At 40.5% G+C, this 18,168-nt stretch overlaps 1 protein-coding gene and 1 non-coding gene across 2 annotated transcripts; one reads left to right on the top strand and one right to left on the bottom strand.

The window, feature by feature from the left end:
- Window positions 1-9,439: 9,439 nt before the first annotated feature.
- Window positions 9,440-9,543, top strand: LOC148576983 (small nucleolar RNA R71). Its single transcript, XR_015902805.1, has one exon. It is a non-coding gene; the product is annotated as a small nucleolar RNA R71 (small nucleolar RNA).
- Window positions 9,544-15,680: 6,137 nt separating this feature from the next.
- LOC148576984 (uncharacterized) lies at window positions 15,681-16,148 on the bottom strand. The gene has a single exon (XM_088502823.1). The coding sequence runs from the start codon at window positions 16,146-16,148 to the stop codon at window positions 15,681-15,683; it is 468 nt and encodes a 155-aa protein (XP_088358949.1).
- Between the last annotated feature and the right edge of the window lie 2,020 nt (window positions 16,149-18,168).

An 18,168-nucleotide genomic window follows, 5' to 3' on the forward strand; every position in this document is an offset into this window, starting at 1 on the left:
CTGCATAATTATTGGAAGTTGCTTGTTTTTCCAAGCACTTAGGCGAATGGTTAGCATGCATGAATTATGGTAGTTTCTTGAACTTACTTTGGTGAGGGAACACCAAAATTAGTCCCTTGCTACTATCTATGATGCATCAGTTACATGAAACAGTGTGCTTTTGCTAAAAGTAATAAACTAAAAACTAAAAGATAGACAATGGTTTAGTGATTTCCCTGATTGCTTGGAGTTAGTAACTGTTTATGCAGAGGGTTAAAATGTGTTTTTAAATGAGATCTTTAGTGGAACACCAAACTTAGCATCCTTCATTCACCCTTAAATTATTTTGGTGTGCAACACCAAACTTAGCATCCTTCATTCACCCTTAAATTATTTTGGTGTGCAACACCAAACTTAGCTCCTTGCAATACAGATAAGTCTACTTAACCTTTTTATTGAAATAGCTTAGGAAAAGAAAACTACGTCATGGTTGGGTTGCCTCCCAACAAAGGCTCTTTTAATGTCACTAGCTTGACATCCTTCATTCTTGCTCAACTTAACTTATGAATCTCCTTCTCTTTGTCCCAAGAGCCTCCCAAATAATGCTTTGCCCTGTGACCGTTTGTGATGCACGGAAAACTTGTCTCATAACAAATTTCCTTCGGCAAGTGTACCGAATTTGTCGTCAAGTAAAAACTCACAATAGAGTGAGGTCGAATCCCACAGGGATTGATTGATCAAGCAACTTTAACTAGAGGAATGTTCTAGTTGAGCGAATCAGAATTTGAGTTGAGAATTGCAGAAAATTAAATGGCGAGAAAGTAAATAACAAAAAAGTAAATGCTGGAAATAAAGAGCTGAATGTAGATGACGGAAAGTAAATTGCAGAATCTTAAATGGGAATGGGGTAATTGCTCATAAAAGTAAATGACAGAAATTAAAGAGAATGGGTAAGATCAGAAATGGGGAGTTCATTGGGCTCAGGAGATGTTGCATTCTCCGGATCAATTTCATTTTCATCTCTTCCTCAATCAATGCACTCATTGATCTCCTTGGCAATCTTAAGTGATCGAATTATAATTCCTTGTATTTCAATCTCTCAAATCTTGATCAATAGCCAATTCCTTGGTCAATTGCTGATGAGAAGAGATGAAGTATGGTCACTGATTATACCACATGCATTTCCCAAATCAAGTGTTGAGAGGATTATAGTCACATATCCATCCAAACCCAATTTGGTCCAGCATGAGAAAGCATTTCTAGCATGATCTCTTCATTCCTCTTTCAAGGTTCAGAAGAGATCCAAGTTTGAATAGCTTCTTTTCCAAGATAACTACCCAATTGGATGAAGATCGAAAGCTTTCAAGTAAAATCAAGAGAAAAGATAGAAGAAGAATAATAAAAATTAGTATTGATCCATCAAATTACAACAGAGCTCCCTAACCCAATGAAAGGGGTTTAGTTCTTCATAGCTCTGGAAAATGAAAACAAAGATGGAAAATACATGATGAAACTAGAAGTGCAGAGAAAGTAAAATACAGAGAGTAGTTCTATGCCAAGAGGCTCCCTATAATTTCCAACCCTCATTCAATTCAAAGCTACTCCTATATATACTACTCTTCTGATCTTCTAGTTGGCTCTTCAAGTCTTGGGTATGGGCCTTTGGATCTTGAGTTTGAAGCAGTTATCTTCTTCATTGGGCTTGGCTTTACTTGCAGAGAGAAAGTGTGAAGTGGGCAGAGACTTTAGCTCAGGACGTTAGAGGTGTTAACGTTCAGCGAAAATATGGGTTTGAGAACGTTAGTGACAATTACCTTTTTCACTAACGTTCCTCACCAAAGTAAGAGCCACGTTAACTTCAACGTTAGTGGTACAAACGTTGCCACTAATGTTGCCTCTATGTCCTTCGCGCACGTTATTGGGACTCACCTTTCCCAGTAACGTTGAGAAGGCTCCCCCTTCCTTACGTTAGAGTCCACATTAACTTAGTTAACGTGGCTCTTTTAACGTAGGCTTGCCAACATTCGAGAATGTTAGTGACACTTACCTTTATCACTAACGTTCCAATGTGCCCTTAGCTCCCACGTTAGAGTCCACGTTAGAGTCCACGTTAACCTAGCCATCTCCAATGTTAGTGACAAAGGTGAATGTCACTAACGTTGGCTCATCATCTCTCCTCCTCACGTTAGCTTCCAGGTTAACTAAGTTAACGTGGGAGTTAACGTGGCTCATTGTGGCTTGTGTGGACTCCTTCCAACGTTAGTGACAACGTTAGGTGTCACTAACGTTGGCGATCACCTTCCTTCTTCACGTTAGCTTCCACGTTAACTAGGTTAACGTGGGAGTTAACGTGGCTTATTGGGGCTTGTGTGGGTTAATCCCAACGTTAGTGACAATGTTTGGTGTCACTAACGTTGTCGACCACCTACTTTCTTCACGTTAGCTTCCACGTTAACTAGGTTAACGTGGGAGTTAACGTGGCTTATTGTGACTTGGCCAACGTTAGTGACAAAGTTGAATGTCACTAACGTTGGCTTCCCCTTTACTTCTTAACGTTAGAGGCCACGTTAACTAAGTTAATGTGGCCACTTATGAGCTTGGTCCAACGTTAGTAATAATGTTAAGTGTCACTAACGTTGGCTCCCTTTCCTTTCTTCCACGTTAGAGTTCACGTTAACTTAGTTAACGTGACTTTTAACGTGGGCAATGATGGCTTCGAGAGCGTTATTGGCGATTACTTTTCTCATTAACTTTGCAAGTTACTCCCATTCCACGTTAGTGCCCACGTTAGTGTAACTAACGAAGCCACTAATGTGGTTCTTCTTTGCTTCCTTTGTCCTGAAATCAAGCAATCAAGTGCATCAAAGTTCTGGTCCAAGTCATGGGAAATGCAACATCAAATTTGTCAATAAATTCATGCAAAATCCTCATGAAATCATGTAAAGTGCACAATGTATGCTTGAATCAAGATGTAAGTGAATATCTACCCAAAACTAGCTTATTTTCTAAGGAAATGCATGAAACTACCCTAAAAACAGTAAAGAAAAGGTCAGTGAAACTGGCCAAAATGCCCTGGCATCACAAGACCAAACTTAAAGCTTGCTTGTCCCTAAGCAAGTACTGGAACAAGAGAATGATGAATGGAATGCCAAGAGAAATGAGTCATTCTTGTGGAGGTCATGCCCCTGGTTTTATGGTGGTTTCATGCATAGCAACTTAGGTTCATTCCTGGCTTTCAGACCTTTATCATGTCCTAGAATACTCACTGTGATTGCATCCCATGAGACTTTTATTCATTGATCCTTTTATTGTTATTTCACGGCTTTTTTGTGTTCTTAGGCTAAGTGCTCTATAAGGGGGCGACTCTTTAAGATAAGCTTTCAGCCAACACTCCCGAACCAGTTGGTTCAAGGTGCTAGGTGTTAAGACACCCCTAAGGACTTACTCCCTCAAGTCTCTTTCCCCCATACATACACACCACAGGCATATAGTTTATTTATTTTCTTTTCTTGAGACCTTGGTGTCCAGCACCTCTTTGGGTTACTAAATGCTCTGTAGTGAGGGTTACTCTTGATAGCGGACTTTCAGCTGATAATCCCGAGTTAGTTAACCCAAGTTACCAAGTGATAAGGCACCCCTAAGAGCTTATTCATCCAAGTAGATCCCTCACACAGGAGCACCACAGACACATGCCTCAAGATTAAAACCATTGGTGCCTAGCCTTATTGCTTACTCTTTTTCTTTTATTTTTCACCCTTTATTGTTCTTTCCCTTTTTCTTATTATGATCTTCTTATTTAGCTAGTCTCATGGGGTGTATTCAAAGCATATGATTCAGGACAGATAGTTGTCTTCCCACCTTATGGTTGAACCAACTTAGCTAACTTATGACTATACCATAAACTCATGAACTTACTCCATAGTATGAACTCCTCTCTGGTCTTTTGAAACACTCATTCTCTTTTTTATTTGATTCAAAGGGACAAGCATACAAGTAAGCAAAGTACGGATGCAGTGACATAAAGACTAGCAAACATAGACCTCTTCAACAAAAAACTTAAAAGACAGAATTTAAAAAGGTTCAAACTAACATTTAACTATTAATCAAGATTGCATTTGGACTTCCAATTTTCAACATTCTAAGTACATGGAATTAAGTGACAATACAACCTTTAGGGGATGGTTTCTAGTTGTCCCCTTTTTGTCATCATCCTGGTCTTTGCTACCTCACTTCCTTGGGTGAAGGTGCACCATTTCCTTATAAGATTCCTGCAAAGTTATTGGAAGTTGCTTGTTCCCAAAGCACTTGAGAAATAGTTAGCTTGCATGTATGCTTGTGACTTCTGAACTTAATTTGGTGTGTCAACACCAAACTTAGTTCCTTGCCCAGTACAGAACCTTGCATATACGCAGAGAACCTCATATCTTGTTGTTTAACAAAACAATTATCAACTAAAATCTAACTAAATCTAAGTGGTTTCCATTGATTGATTGGAGCTAGCAATGTGCTTTGGGAATGGAGTGTGATTCTAACTAAATTCCTTTGGTGGAACACCAAACTTAAAATCACACTTTCACTCTTGAATTGTTTTGGTGTGGAACACCAAACTTAGCTCCTCGGAATACAGGGGAAACAACTTGTGATCCTTATTGAAATAAAGATGAAAAGGAAACAACCTGAGGTTGGGTTGCCTCGCAACAGAGCGCTCTTTTATCGTCGCTAGCTCGACGGTTCCTCCTTTACTTGAGATGGTAATTTACTCTGGGGTTTTCCCCCATGTTGCCCAGATAGTGCTTGAGTCTTTGTCCGTTCACTGTAAAAGTCCTCTCTGAACCTTCATCCATGATTTCGATGTGTCCATATGGTGAAACTTTTGTGACAAGAAAAGGTCCGGACCACCTTGATTTGAGTTTTCCTGGGAATAGTCTCAATTTGGAATTGTAAAGGAGTACTCGCTGCCCCTTTTCGAAACTCCTGGGTGCAAGATGCAGGTCATGTCTTCTCTTTGCCTTCTCTTTATACATCTTGGTGTTTTCATAGGCTTGTGACCTGAATTCCTCCATCTCTTGCAGCTGCAAGATCCTCTTTGCACCAGCAGCAATGCTGTCAAAATTTAGTATCTTGATAGCCCAGAGAGCTTTGTGTTCCAGCTCCAGGGGTAAATGACAAGCTTTCCTATACACTAGTTGATATGGGGACATTCCAATTGGTGTTTTGAATGCTATTCTGTATGCCCAAAGAGCATCATCCAGCTTCTTCAACCAATCCTTTCTTGATGTGCCCACAGTCTTTTCTAGGATCCTTTTTAGCTCTCTGTTGGATATCTCAGTTTGTCCACTTGTTTGGGGATGGTAAGGCGTGGCTACCTTATGTTTTACCCCATATCGTAGGAGAAGAGCTTCTAGTGGTCTGTTACAAAAATGGCTCCCTCCATCACTGATGAGTGCTCGTGGGACTCCAAACCGGCTAAAGATATTCTTCCTAAGGAAGTTCATGACCACCCTGTTATCATTTGTTGGGGTTGCAATAGCCTCTACCCACTTAGAAACGTAATCCACTGCTACCAAGATGTACTTGTTTGCATATGAGGTTGGGAATGGTCCCATGAAATCGATTCCCCACACATCAAACAATTCCAGTTCCAAGATGAAATTTTGTGGCATCTCATTTCTTTTGGGCAAGTTTCCAGATCTTTGGCATTCATTGCAGCTCTTTACTAGTTCTTTGGCATCCTTGAAAAGGGTGGACCAGAAAAATCCGCTTTGTAACACCTTTGCTGTAGTTCTGTCCCCTCCAAAGTGGCCTCCATAGCATGAGCCGTGGCAGTTCCATAGGACCTCTCGTCCTTCTTCTTCCGAAACACATCTCCTAAGGATTCCATCTGAACACTTCTTGAAGAGATATGGCTCATCCCAGACAAAGCATTTTGCATCATTCATGAGCTTCCTTTTTTGATGTTTATTTATCTCTGGAGGTAAGGCCCCAGTTGCCTTGAAGTTGGCAATGTCTGCGAACCATGGTGCTTTGTGAACTGTCATCAACTGCTCATTAGGGAAGAGCTCGTTCACACTTGTATCATGTGCTCCACCTTTATCCTGAGAAATCCTGGATAGGTGATCTGCTACCTTGTTCTCCACTCCTTTCTTGTCTCTGATTTCAATATTGAATTCATGCAGCAATAAGATCCATCTTATTAGTCTTGGTTTTGATTCTTGCTTGGCAAACAAATATTTAAGTGTTGTGTGATCTGTAAAAATAATTACTTTAGCACCAATGAGGTATGATCTAAACTTGTTAAATGCAAAAACTATTGCTAGTAACTCCTTTTCAGTAGTGGTATAATTTCTTTGAGTATCATTAAGGACTTTGCTAGCATAGTATATCACATGGACTAAGTTGCCTTTCCTCTGTCCTAACACTGCCCCAACTGCAAAATCAGATGCATCACACATCAATTCAAACGGTAAATTCCAATCAGGTGGGGAAATAATAGGAGCAGAGGACAACCTCATTTTCAAATTTTCAAAGGCTAACATGCATGTTTCATCAAAGATAAATGGTGTATCAGATACAAGGAGATTGCTTAAGGGCTTGGCTATCTTTGAAAAATCTTTAATAGACCTTCTATAAAAACCAGCATGCCCCAAAAAGCTTCTAATTGCCTTGACATCACTGGGTGGAGGCAGTTTTTCAATAAGTTCTACTTTAGCTCTGTCAACCTCAATCCCTTGGTTAGAAACTTTGTGACCAAGGACTATTCCTCCTGTCACCATAAAGTGACATTTCTCCCAGTTCAAAACCAGATTGGTCTCTTGGCATCTTTTCAATACCAAAGCGAGGTGATGTAGGCAACTAGGGAAGGAATCTCCGAATACCGAGAAATCATCCATAAAAACTTCAATGAATTTTTCTATCATATCTGAAAAGATAGAAAGCATGCAGCGTTGGAAAGTCGCAGGTGCATTACATAGCCCAAATGGCATGCGCCTGTAAGCAAACACTCCATATGGGCAAGTGAATGAGGTTTTCTCTTGATCCCTGGGATCAACCACTATTTGGTTATATCCTGAATAACCGTTGAGAAAACAATAATATGCGTGCCCTGCAAGTCTTTCCAACATCTGATCCATGAATGGAAGGGGAAATGATCTTTTCGTGTAGCCTCATTGAGCTTCCTGTAGTCTATACACATCCGCCATCCTGTGACTGTCCTTGTAGGAATTAGTTCGTTCTTCTCACTGGGAACCACGGTAATTCCTCCCTTTTTTGGGACGACATGCACGGGGCTAACCCAGGGGCTGTCTGAGATTGGGTAGATTACCCCCCTTGCCATAACTTCATAACTTCCTTCTGTACGACTTCCTTCATGATTGGGTTCAACCTCCTTTGGGATTGAATGGATGGTTTGGCATCATCTTCCAGCAGTATCTTGTGCATGCATATGGTCGAACTTATCCCCTTCAGGTCAGCAAGTGTCCAACCAATGGCATCCTTGTGCTGTCGCAGTACTTTGATCAGTTCATCCTCTTGATCTTTGCTGAGGCATGAGCTTATGATCACTGGGTAATTTTCATTTCCTCCTAAGTATGCATATTTGAGAGTGGGTGGCAGTGCTTTGAGTTCAAGTTTAGGTGCTTCTGTCTTTTCGTTCTCTTCCTTTGGTGCACCTGGTATGCCAATTTCTGTTGTTGCAACCTCTTCACTTGATGTACACTCTTCCTCTATTATTCTTTCGGGCTCTTCAGACTCTTCTTCTTCAAAACTCTCCTGCACCTCCTCTTCAAGTGAGTCCAACCTAATACATTCTCCCAGTTGTTCTTGTGGGTAACTCATGGCCTTGAACACATTGATCGTCATCTTTTCATTGTGTAATTTCAGGGTGAGATCTCCTTTTTGTACATCAATGACAGCTCCAGTAGTGGCCAAGAATGACCTTCCCAGGATGATGGAAGCCTTGGCTTCCTCCTGCATGTCCAGCACTACAAAGTCTGCTGGGAAGATAAAATCTCCCACTTTCACCAGCAAATCTTCTACGACGCCATACGGGAACGTGAACGATCGGTCTGCCAATTGTAGGGCCATCTTTGTTAGTTTAGCCTCCTCAATCTTCATCTTTCTCATCATAGCTACCGACATCAAATTGATGCTGGCTCCTAAGTCACAAAGAGCTTTCTCCACTGTGATTTCCCCTATAATACAAGGGATCTGAAAACTCCCAGGATCCTTCAATTTCTGGGGCAGTTTGTGCTGAATGATAGCACTACATTCTTCGGTTAATATCACAGTCTCGTTGTTCTTCCAGCTTCTTTTCTTAGTCATTAGCTCCTTTAAAAACTTGGCGTAGAGTGGCATTTGTTCTTTTGCTTCAACAAAGGGTATGTTGATTTGTAGTTTCTTGAAGATTTCCAAAAATCTCGAAAACTAGTTGTCATCCCCCTTCTTCTTTAATTGCTGAGGATATGGGACTCTTGGTACGTCTGGCTTCAGTACTCCTTCCCCTTTTTGTGAACTCAGATTAGGAACTTGAGCTCCATCCTGCTCTTCTTCCTCTTTATCTGAGTCCTTTTCTTGTTGTTTCTGGGGGGTTTCCTTCAGTTCCTTCCCACTCCGAAGGGTGATAGCCTAACACTCCTCCCTTTGTGTTGAGCTAGTATTGCTGCGAAGGTTGTGGCTGGAAATTTGTTTGAATAAGTAGCCAATTTGTGTCTCAAGTTTCTTGATGGCAGCATCCTGATTCTGCATATTGGACATCACTTCTTCTCGAAATGCTTTACTATCTTGAATCTCTTTGCCTATGCCTTCAAGTAGATTCTCAATCCTTGAGAGTCTGTCATCAAATGATTGTAGATCGGGATTAGAGGTGGAAGGATGAGGTAAGTTATTTTGGTTTTGATGTGGATGTGGAGAGGTGTTGTTATGGGAGTGTTGATATGGTCTAGATGTGAAATGTTGGTAAGCTGCATTGTTGGGATTTAGGCGTCTTTGATTAAAACTTTAGTCTTATTGATTTCCCCACCCAACGTTTGGGTGATTCCTCCATCCAGGGTTGTAGGTCTTGGAGTATGGATCATGGTTTTTTCTAGGTGAATTCCCAATGTAGTTGACTTGCTCTTGACTTCCCTCTGCTTCTTCATTCACTCCTTCTTGGGTTGTTGATGAAGTGGTGATTGCTGCTACTTGGTTCCTCTCCATCTTCTTGGTTAGGTCAGCCAGCTACTTGGTAATGAGCTTGTTCTGAGCCAGCAGAGCATCTACATTGTTTAGCTCCATCACTCCTCTAGTGTTCCCTCTTTCGGAAGCATAGAAGTAGTCATTCTCTGCTACAGTTTCAATGACATCTATGGCCTCCTCAATGGTCTTCTTCTTGTTCAAAGATCCTCCAGATGAATGGTCTACGGCCTTCTTTGACTCATAAGAGAGCCCTTCATAGAAAATGTGCAGCTGCACCCATTCGTTGAACATGTCAGGTGGACACCTCCTTGTCAGGTCCTTAAACCTCTCCCATGCTTCATACAGAGTCTCACCATCTTGTTGCCTGAAAGTTTGGACTTCAGCTCTCAGCCTATTGATTCGTTGAGGGGGTAAAATCTTGCTAAGAATTTGTTCACCACATCTTCCCAAGTTGTCAAGCTCTCCTTTGGGAAAGACTCCAGCCACTTAGCTGCCTTATCCTTGAGTGAGAATGGAAATAAGAGCACTCTATAGGCGTCAGGATGAACACCATTAGACTTCACTGTGTCACAAATTCTCAGAAAGGTGGTTAGATGTTGATTGGGGTCTTCTTGGACACTTCCTCCGAACGAACAGTTGTTCTAAACAAGGGTGATGAGCTGTGGTTTCAGTTCAAAATTGTTGGCGTGGATGGTTGGCTTTTGAATGCTACTTTCACAGTTTCCTGGGTTTGGATTGATGTAAGAGCCTAAAACTCTTCTATCCTCCCCAGCATGATTTGCTCGACCTCCTTTGCCATGGTTGTGAGTCTCTTCTTCATGATGGTTTTCCATGTTTTCTTCCATGTTTGGTTCAACGTATTCCTCCTCTTCCTCAGCACCAACTACTCTTTTTCCTCTTGCTTTCCTCCTTAATCTCAAGAAGGTCCTCTCAGGTTCAGAATCAAAGGAAGTTGAAGCCCCGCTTCTTCTCCCTGTCATACAACCAACAAGTACAAGCAAGGAAAATAGATGCAGAAAGTATTTCTGTCAAAATTACTGTTAGTGTGAGTGATACAATATATCAAACAGTTAGTGGGTTAGTGAAATGAATGGTAAATAACTAAAAACGAAAAAGTAGGGGGAATGGAAGAAATTAACTAAAACTGAAAGTAAATTACTCAAACAAAAAATTAAATCAAACAAAAATAAAATGCTCAATCTAGTGATCCTCCAATTTAATCATTGTTGATGTACAATCAATCCCCGGCAACGGCGCCATAAACTTGATGCACGGAAAACTTGTCTCATAACAAATTTCCTTCGGCAAGTGTACCGAATTTGTCGTCAAGTAAAAACTCACAATAGAGTGAGGTCGAATCCCACAGGGATTGATTGATCAAGCAACTCTAACTAGAGAAATGTTCTAGTTGAGCGAATCAAAATTTGAGTTGAGAATTGCAGAAAATTAAATGGCGGGAAAGTAAATAACAGAAAAGTAAATGCTAGAAATAAAGAGCTGAATGTAGATGACGAAAAGTAAATTGCAGAATCTTAAATGGGAATGGGGTAATTGCTCATAAAAGTAAATGACAGAAATTAAAGAGAATGGGTAAGATCAGAAATGGGGAGTTCATTGGGCTCAGGAGATGTTGCATTCTCTGGATCAATTTCATTTTCATCTCTTCCTCAATCAATGCACTCATTGATCTCCTTGGAAATCTTAAGTGATCGAATTACAATTCCCTGTAATTCAATCTCTCAAATCTTGATCAATAGCCAATTCCTTGGTCAATTGCTGATGAGAAGAGATGAAGTATGGTCACTGATTATACCACATGCATTTCCCAAATCAAGTATTGAGAGGATTATAGTCACATATCCATCCAAACCCAATTTGGTCCAGCATGAGAAAGCATTTCTAGCATGATCTCTTCATTCCTCTTTCAAGGTTCAGAAGAGATCCAAGTTTGAATAGCTTTTTTTCCAAGATAACTACCCAATTAGATGAAGATCGAAAACTTTCAAGTAAAATCAAGAGAAAAGATAGAAGAAGAATAATGAAAATTAGTATTGATCCATCAAATTACAACAGAGCTCCCTAACCCAATGAAAGGGGTTTAGTTATTCATAGCTCTGGAAAATGAAAACAAAGATGGAGAATACATGATGAAACTAGAAGTGCAGAGAAAGTAAAATACAGAGAGTAGTTCTATGCCAAGAGGCTCCCTATAATTTCCAACCCTCCTTCAATTCAAAGCTACTCCTATATATACTACTCTTCTGGTCTTCTAGTTGGCTCTTCAAGTCTTGGGTATGGGCCTTTGGATCTTGAGTTTGAAGCAGTTATCTTCTTCATTGGGCTTGGCTTTACTTGCAGAGAGAAAGTGTGAAGTGGGCAAAGACTTTAGCTCAGGACGTTAGAGGTGTTAATGTTCCGTGAAAATATGGGTTCGAGAACGTTAGTGACAATTACCTTTTTCACTAACGTTCCTCACCAAAGTAAGAGCCACGTTAACTTCAACGTTAGTGGCACAAACGTTGCCACTAATGTTGCCTCTATGTCCTTCGCACACGTTATTGGGACTCACCTTTCCCAGTAACGTTGAGAAGTCTCCCCCTTCCTTACGTTAGAGTCCACGTTAACTTAGTTAACGTGGCTTTTTTAACGTAGGCTTGCCAACCTTCGAGAACGTTAGTGACACTTACCTTTATCACTAACGTTCCAATGTGCCCTTAGCTCCCACGTTAGAGTCCACGTTAACTAGGTTAACGTGGCCTCTAACGTGGCTGTGCTAGCCATCTCCAACGTTAGTGACAAAGGTGAATGTCACTAACGTTGGCTCATCATCTCTCCTCCTCACGTTAGTTAAGTTAACGTGGGAGTTAACGTGGCTCATTGTGGCTTGTGTGGGCTCCTTCCAACGTTAGTGACAACGTTAGGTGTCACTAACTTTGGCGATCACCTTCCTTCTTCATGTTAGCTTCTACGTAAACTAGGTTAACATGGGAGTTAACGTGGCTTATTGGGGCTTGTGTGGGTTAATCCCAACGTTAGTGACAATGTTTGGTGTCACTAACATTGTCGACCACCGACTTTCTTCACGTTAGCTTCCACGTTAACTAGGTTAACGTGGGAATTAACGTGGCTTATTGTGACTTGGCCAACGTTAGTGACAAAGTTGAATGTCACTAACGTTGGCTTCCCCTTTACTTCTTAACGTTAGAGGCCACGTTAACTAAGTTAACATGGCCACTTATGAGCTTGGTCCAACGTTAGTAATAATGTTAAGTGCCACTCATGGGAAATGCAACATCAAATTTGTCATTAGATTCATGCAAAGTCCTCATGAAATCATGTAAAGTGCACAATGTATGCTTGAATCAAGATGTAAGTAAATATCTACCCAAAAATAGCTTGTTTTCTAAGGAAATACATGAAACTACCCTAAAAACAGTAAAGAAAAGGTCAGTGAAACTGGCCAAAATGCCCTGGCATCAGTTTGCTGTGAAATTGATCTTTGTTACTTCATCTAGGAGTTCAAGGCTTCCATAAGGGAGAACCTTTGTCACCAAGTAGGGGCCAGTCCATTTGGAGTTGAGTTTGCCAGGGAAAACTTTGAGCCTGGAGTTATACAAGAGTACTTGCTGTCCTGGTTTGAACTTCTTCTCTAAGATTCTTTTGTCATGCTATCTCTTAGCTTTTTCCTTGTATATCTTAGCATTTTCATAGGCTTCCAGTCTGAACTCATCCAACTCATTTAGTTGCAATAACCTCTTCTCTCCTGCTACTTGAGAATCAAGGTTGAGGAGTTTAGTGGCCCATAAGGCTTTATGCTCAAGCTCTACAGGGAGATGACAAGACTTGCCATATAATAACTGAAAAGGGGACTTTCCAATAGGAGTCTTGAATACTGTTCTATATACCCATAGGGCATCTTCTAATTTTCTGGCCCAATCCTTTCTTGTGCTCCCTACTGTTTTCTCCAAAATCCTCTTCAACTCCCTATTTGCAAGCTCTGCTTGGCCATTGGTCTGTGGATGATATGGTGTAGCTACTTTATGCATCACCCCATATTTGTGAAGTAGTTTCTCCATCTGTTTGCTGCAAAAATGACTACCACCATCACTAACAAGACCCTTAGGCACTCCATATCTAGTAAAAATGTGCTTCTTCAGGAATTGAAGGACAATTTGTGCATCACATGTGGTTGTTGCTATGGCTTCCACCCACTTTAAGACATACTCTACTGCCACAAGTATGTATTTAAAAGAATATGAGGGTGGAAAGGGGCCTATAAAATCTATGCCCCAAAGATCAAAGAGTTCTACCTCCAAGATGTAGTTCTGAGGCATCTCATTCCTTCTTATTAATCCTCCAGCTCTTTGGCACTCATTGCATTGATGAATGAACTCTCTAGCATCCTTGAAGATGGTTGGCCAATAAAATTCATTTTGAAGTACTTTGGCTGCTGTTCTTTTTGGTCCAAAATATCCACCATAAGCTGAACCATGACAATGCCATAGTATGTCTCTCATCTCACTCTCAGGAACACATTTCCTAATCATTCTATCTGGACAACTCTTGAATAAGAATTGTTCATCCCATAAGAATTTCTTGGCCTCATTGAGCAGCTTCTTTACTTGTTTCTTGGTGAATTCTTGGGGAATCTTCCTTCCAACCTTGTAGTTTGCAATGTCTGCAAACCAGGGAGCTTGTTGGATTTGTAAGAGGTGTTCATCTGGAAAGCTTTCATTTACTGAATGTGGAGCTTGATTAGCTTCTTGTGGTAGTCTTGACAAGTGGTCTGCTACTTGGTTCTCATTCCCTTTTCTATCTCTCACTTTAATGTCAAATTTTTGTAGCAGCAGCACCCACCTAATAAGCCTTGGCTTTGAATCCTGTTTAGACATAAGATACTTGAGAGCAGCATGATCAGTATATACTATAACCTTTGAACCAATCAAGTATTGTCTAAATTTATCAAATGCATATACAATTGCCAAGAGCTCTTTTTCTGTGGTGGTATAATTTTTCTGTGCTTCATTCAACACCTTGCTAGCATAATATATAACATGATGCAGCTTGTCTTTCTTTTGCTCCAATACAGCACCAATTGCAAAGTCACTTGCATCACACATAAGTTCAAAAGGCAATTCCCAATCTGGGGGTATGATGATTGGTGCTGTAGTGAGTTTTCTCTTTAAAGTTTCAAAGGCATGCTTGCAATTGTCATCAAAGATAAAAGGATTATCAATCACTAGAAAATTACTTAGTAGTTTTGCTATTTTTGAAAAATCTTTAATAAATCTCATGTAAAAACCAGCATGTCCAAGAAAACTTCTCACTGCTTTAACATTAACAGGTATACGAAGCTTTTCAATGATTTCTATTTTTGTTCTGTCAACTTCTATACCTTTAATTGAAACCTTATGCCCAAGAACTATCCCTTCAGGAACTATGAAATGGCATTTCTCCCAATTCAATACCAGATTAGTTTCTTGGCATCTTTTCAAAACAAGAGTTAAATTATGCAAGCAGGTGTTAAATGAATTGCCAAAGACAGAAAAATCATCCATGAAGACTTCTAAAAATTTTTTCACCATGTTAGAAAATATAGAAAGCATACACATTTGAAAAGTTGCAGGAGCATTGCATAGACCAATGGGCATCCTTCTGTAAGAAAAAACACCAAATGGACAGGTGAAGGAAGTCTTTTCTTGATCCTTAGGATCCACCACTATTTGATTGTATCCAGAGTACCCGTCCAGGAAGCAATAGTATGCATGTCCAGCCAATCTTTCCAGCATCTGGTCAATGAATAGGAGAGGAAAGTGATCTTTCCTTGTAGCATCATTCAGTCTTCTATAATCGATGCACATTCTCCACCTCGTCACTATCCTTGTGGGAATGAGTTCATTCTTCTCATTGAAGATGACAGTCATGCCACCTTTCTTTGGCACTACTTTTACTGGGCTTACCCAAGAGCTGTCAGAGATTGGGTATATGATTCCAGCATTCCATAGCTTTATCAATTCTTTTTGAATCACCTCCTTCATAGTTGGGTTAAGTCTTCTTTGGGGTTGAACTATAGGCCTTGAATCTTCCTCCAAGAGAATTTTGTGCATACAGATGGCAGGGCTTATGCCCTTGATATCATCAATTATCCAACCCAAGGCTGTCTTGTAAGCTTTCAACACTTCAATCAACTTTGTTTCTTCTTCTATGTTCAAGGAGGCATTTATGATCACTGGCAGGGCCTCTGCTTCTCCAAGGAACACATACTTAAGATGAGGGGGAAGAGGTTTTAATTCATGTTTTGGCTTCTCATCTGTCTTGCCTTCAGAGGAGATTTCTACCACTTCCTCTTCTATGAGATCTTATTTCACTTCTGTTTCCACTTCTTGTTTTTCCTGGTTTTTGGTCTCAAATAACCCCCTCTCTACTTATTCCACCATTTCTACTCTCATATGCTCTTCTTTCTCAGGGGGATATTTCATGGCTTTAAAGACATTGATGATCATCTTTTTATCATGCACTCTGAGTGTCATTTATCCTTTCTCTACATCAATTATAGCCCTTGCTGTGGCTAGAAAAGGCCTTCCCAAGATGATTGAGTTGTGTCCTTTTTCCTCCATGTGCAAAATGACAAAGTCAGCAGGAAATATGAATTCTCCTACTTTCACCAATAAATTCTCCACAACTCCATTTGGTATTTTGAACGATCTGTCAGCCATTTGAAGTGACATTCTGGTTGGCTTGAGTTCCTCTATTGCAAGCTGCTTCATTAGTGAGAGTGGCATCAAGTTGATGCTGGCTCCTAGATCACAGAGGGCTTTGTCCAATGTTCTGTTGCCTATAGTGCAAGATAGGATGAAGCTTCCTGGATCTTTGAGCTTTGGTGGGAGACCTCTTTGGATGACAGCACTGGATTCTTGAGTCAAGATTACTGTCTCCTTCTCATTCCAACTCCTCTTCTTGTTGATAAACTCCTTTAGAAATTTTGCATACAGAGACATTTGTTCTAAGGCTTCACCATGTGGGATGTTGATTTCCAGCTTCTTGAAAACTCCTAAAAACTTTGGGAACTATTGATCCTTGATCTCCTTCTGAAATCTTTGAGGATATGGCAGAGGAGATGTGTCAGTCTTTACTATCTTCTTCTGTTCTTGTGATTGCTCCTCCATGAGTTCCTTTCCCTTCTTCGAAGTTTGTGGTTGTTCCTCTTTCTCTTTGTGTTTCTCCTGGTCGTGCATGGCTTTGAGTGTCACTTCATCCTTGCTGCTGACCTTGTCATCCTCTATTGGCTTCTTGGTGGCTTCTTTGTCATTCACCAAAGTTCTTCCACTCCTTAATTGGATTGCCTTGTATTCTTCCTTGGGGTTGGAAATGGTGTCACTTGGCAATGAATTGGTTGGTTTCTCAGCCACTGTTTGCTTGGATAATTAGCCAATCTTCCTTTCTAAATTCCTCATTGAAGCTTCATAGTTCTTGTTGGCCAATTCTTGATGCTTGATCATCTTCTCCATCAATATCTCCAAGTTGGAGATCCTTTGAGATTCTTGGGGTGGTTGTGGTTGATTATGGGATGTTGATGGTGAATGATAGTTATTTTGGTTAGTGGATGGGTTGTTGGATGGATAGTAGTTGGATTGGGGTTGATTATTTTGTAATTTTCTGTATGGACTTTGGTTAGTGTTTTGATGGTTTTGATGGTTTGTGTTTCTAAAGTTATTTTGGTTTGAGTTTCTTTGCCAAGGCTGCTGGTTTTGACTCTCTTCCCATTTCAGATTGGGGTGGTTTCTCCAGGATAAGTTGTAAGTGTCTCCATGGAAGTCATTTGATCCAGAACTTTGGTTATGCATGTACTGCACTTGTTCAGGCTGCTGCTCCTCATAACCTTCCTCCTGCTGTCCCCACACTACTGATGGTTGGTTAGTTGTGCTCACTGCTGCAAGTTATAATCCATCCATCCTCTTTGACATTGTTTTAATTTGCTGTTGGAGCTGCTGGTGCATGAGTTTGTTCTGAGCCAATATGGTATCAACTCCTTTAAGCTCAAATACACCTTTCTTTGGAGCTGCTTGCCTTTCAGAGGAGTAGAAATACTCATTGTTGGCCACCATATCTATGAGATCATGTGCCTCTTGAGCAGTTTTCATCATTTGCAAAGATCCTCCGGATGAATAATCCAAAGTTTTCCTTGAAGGTAAGGATAAGCCTTCATAGAAATTCTGCAACTCCACCCATTCACTGAACATTCCTTCTGGACATCTTCTGATTAGAGCTTTATACCTCTCCCAAGCTTCATACAATGACTCTCCTTCTTGCTATCTGAAGGTTTGCACATCAGTTTTTAGCTTAATGATTCTTTGGGGTGGATAGAATTTGGCTAGAAATTTACTAACCAAATCATCCCAGCTGGTAATGCTCTCTTTAGGGAAGGTTTCTAACCACTGTGTGGCTTTGTCTCTCAGTGAAAATGGGAATAAAAGAAGCTTGTAGATGTCAGGGTGGACTCCATTGGTTTTGACAGTGTCATAGATTCTCAAAAATACAGAGAGGTGTTGGTTTGGATCCTCAGCAGCACTTCCTCCATATTGACAATTGTTTTGAACCAGGGTAATCAATTGAGGCTTGAGCTCAAAGTTATTGGCAAGGACATTGGGGGTTAGGATGCTACTCCCACAATTTTTTGGGTTGGGGATAGTGTAGGAGGCTAAGATTCTTCTCTGAGGCTGACCATTGTTGTTGTCCATACCATCAGTGTGAATTGGGATGTTATCCTCCATCACTTGATCCTCTTCTTCTGATTCTGCTTCTCCTACAACTCCTTTCCCTCTTGCTTCTCTTCTCAACCTTCGGAGGGTTCTTTCGTCAAGGTTAAAAGATGTGGATTCACCTCTTCTTCCTCCTGACATAAAACACAAAACCAGAAACCAAAAGCAATCCACTCTATTGCTAGAGTTATGTTAAGGTTAGCTTAAACAAAAATTCAAACAGTTAGTGTGCTTAGTAAAAACAAAAAGAAAATGCTTA

Source organism: Arachis ipaensis, chromosome B1, assembly GCF_059453495.1.
Source record: "Arachis ipaensis isolate K30076 ecotype BB chromosome B1, ASM5945349v1, whole genome shotgun sequence".
In the NCBI taxonomy this organism is placed as follows: Eukaryota; Viridiplantae; Streptophyta; class Magnoliopsida; order Fabales; family Fabaceae; genus Arachis; species Arachis ipaensis.

Coding starts and splice junctions, on each gene's coding strand:
- LOC148576984 (XM_088502823.1), bottom strand. CDS start 16,148: ATGTCTCTGTATGCAAAATTTCTAAAGGAGTTTATCAACAAGAAGAGG.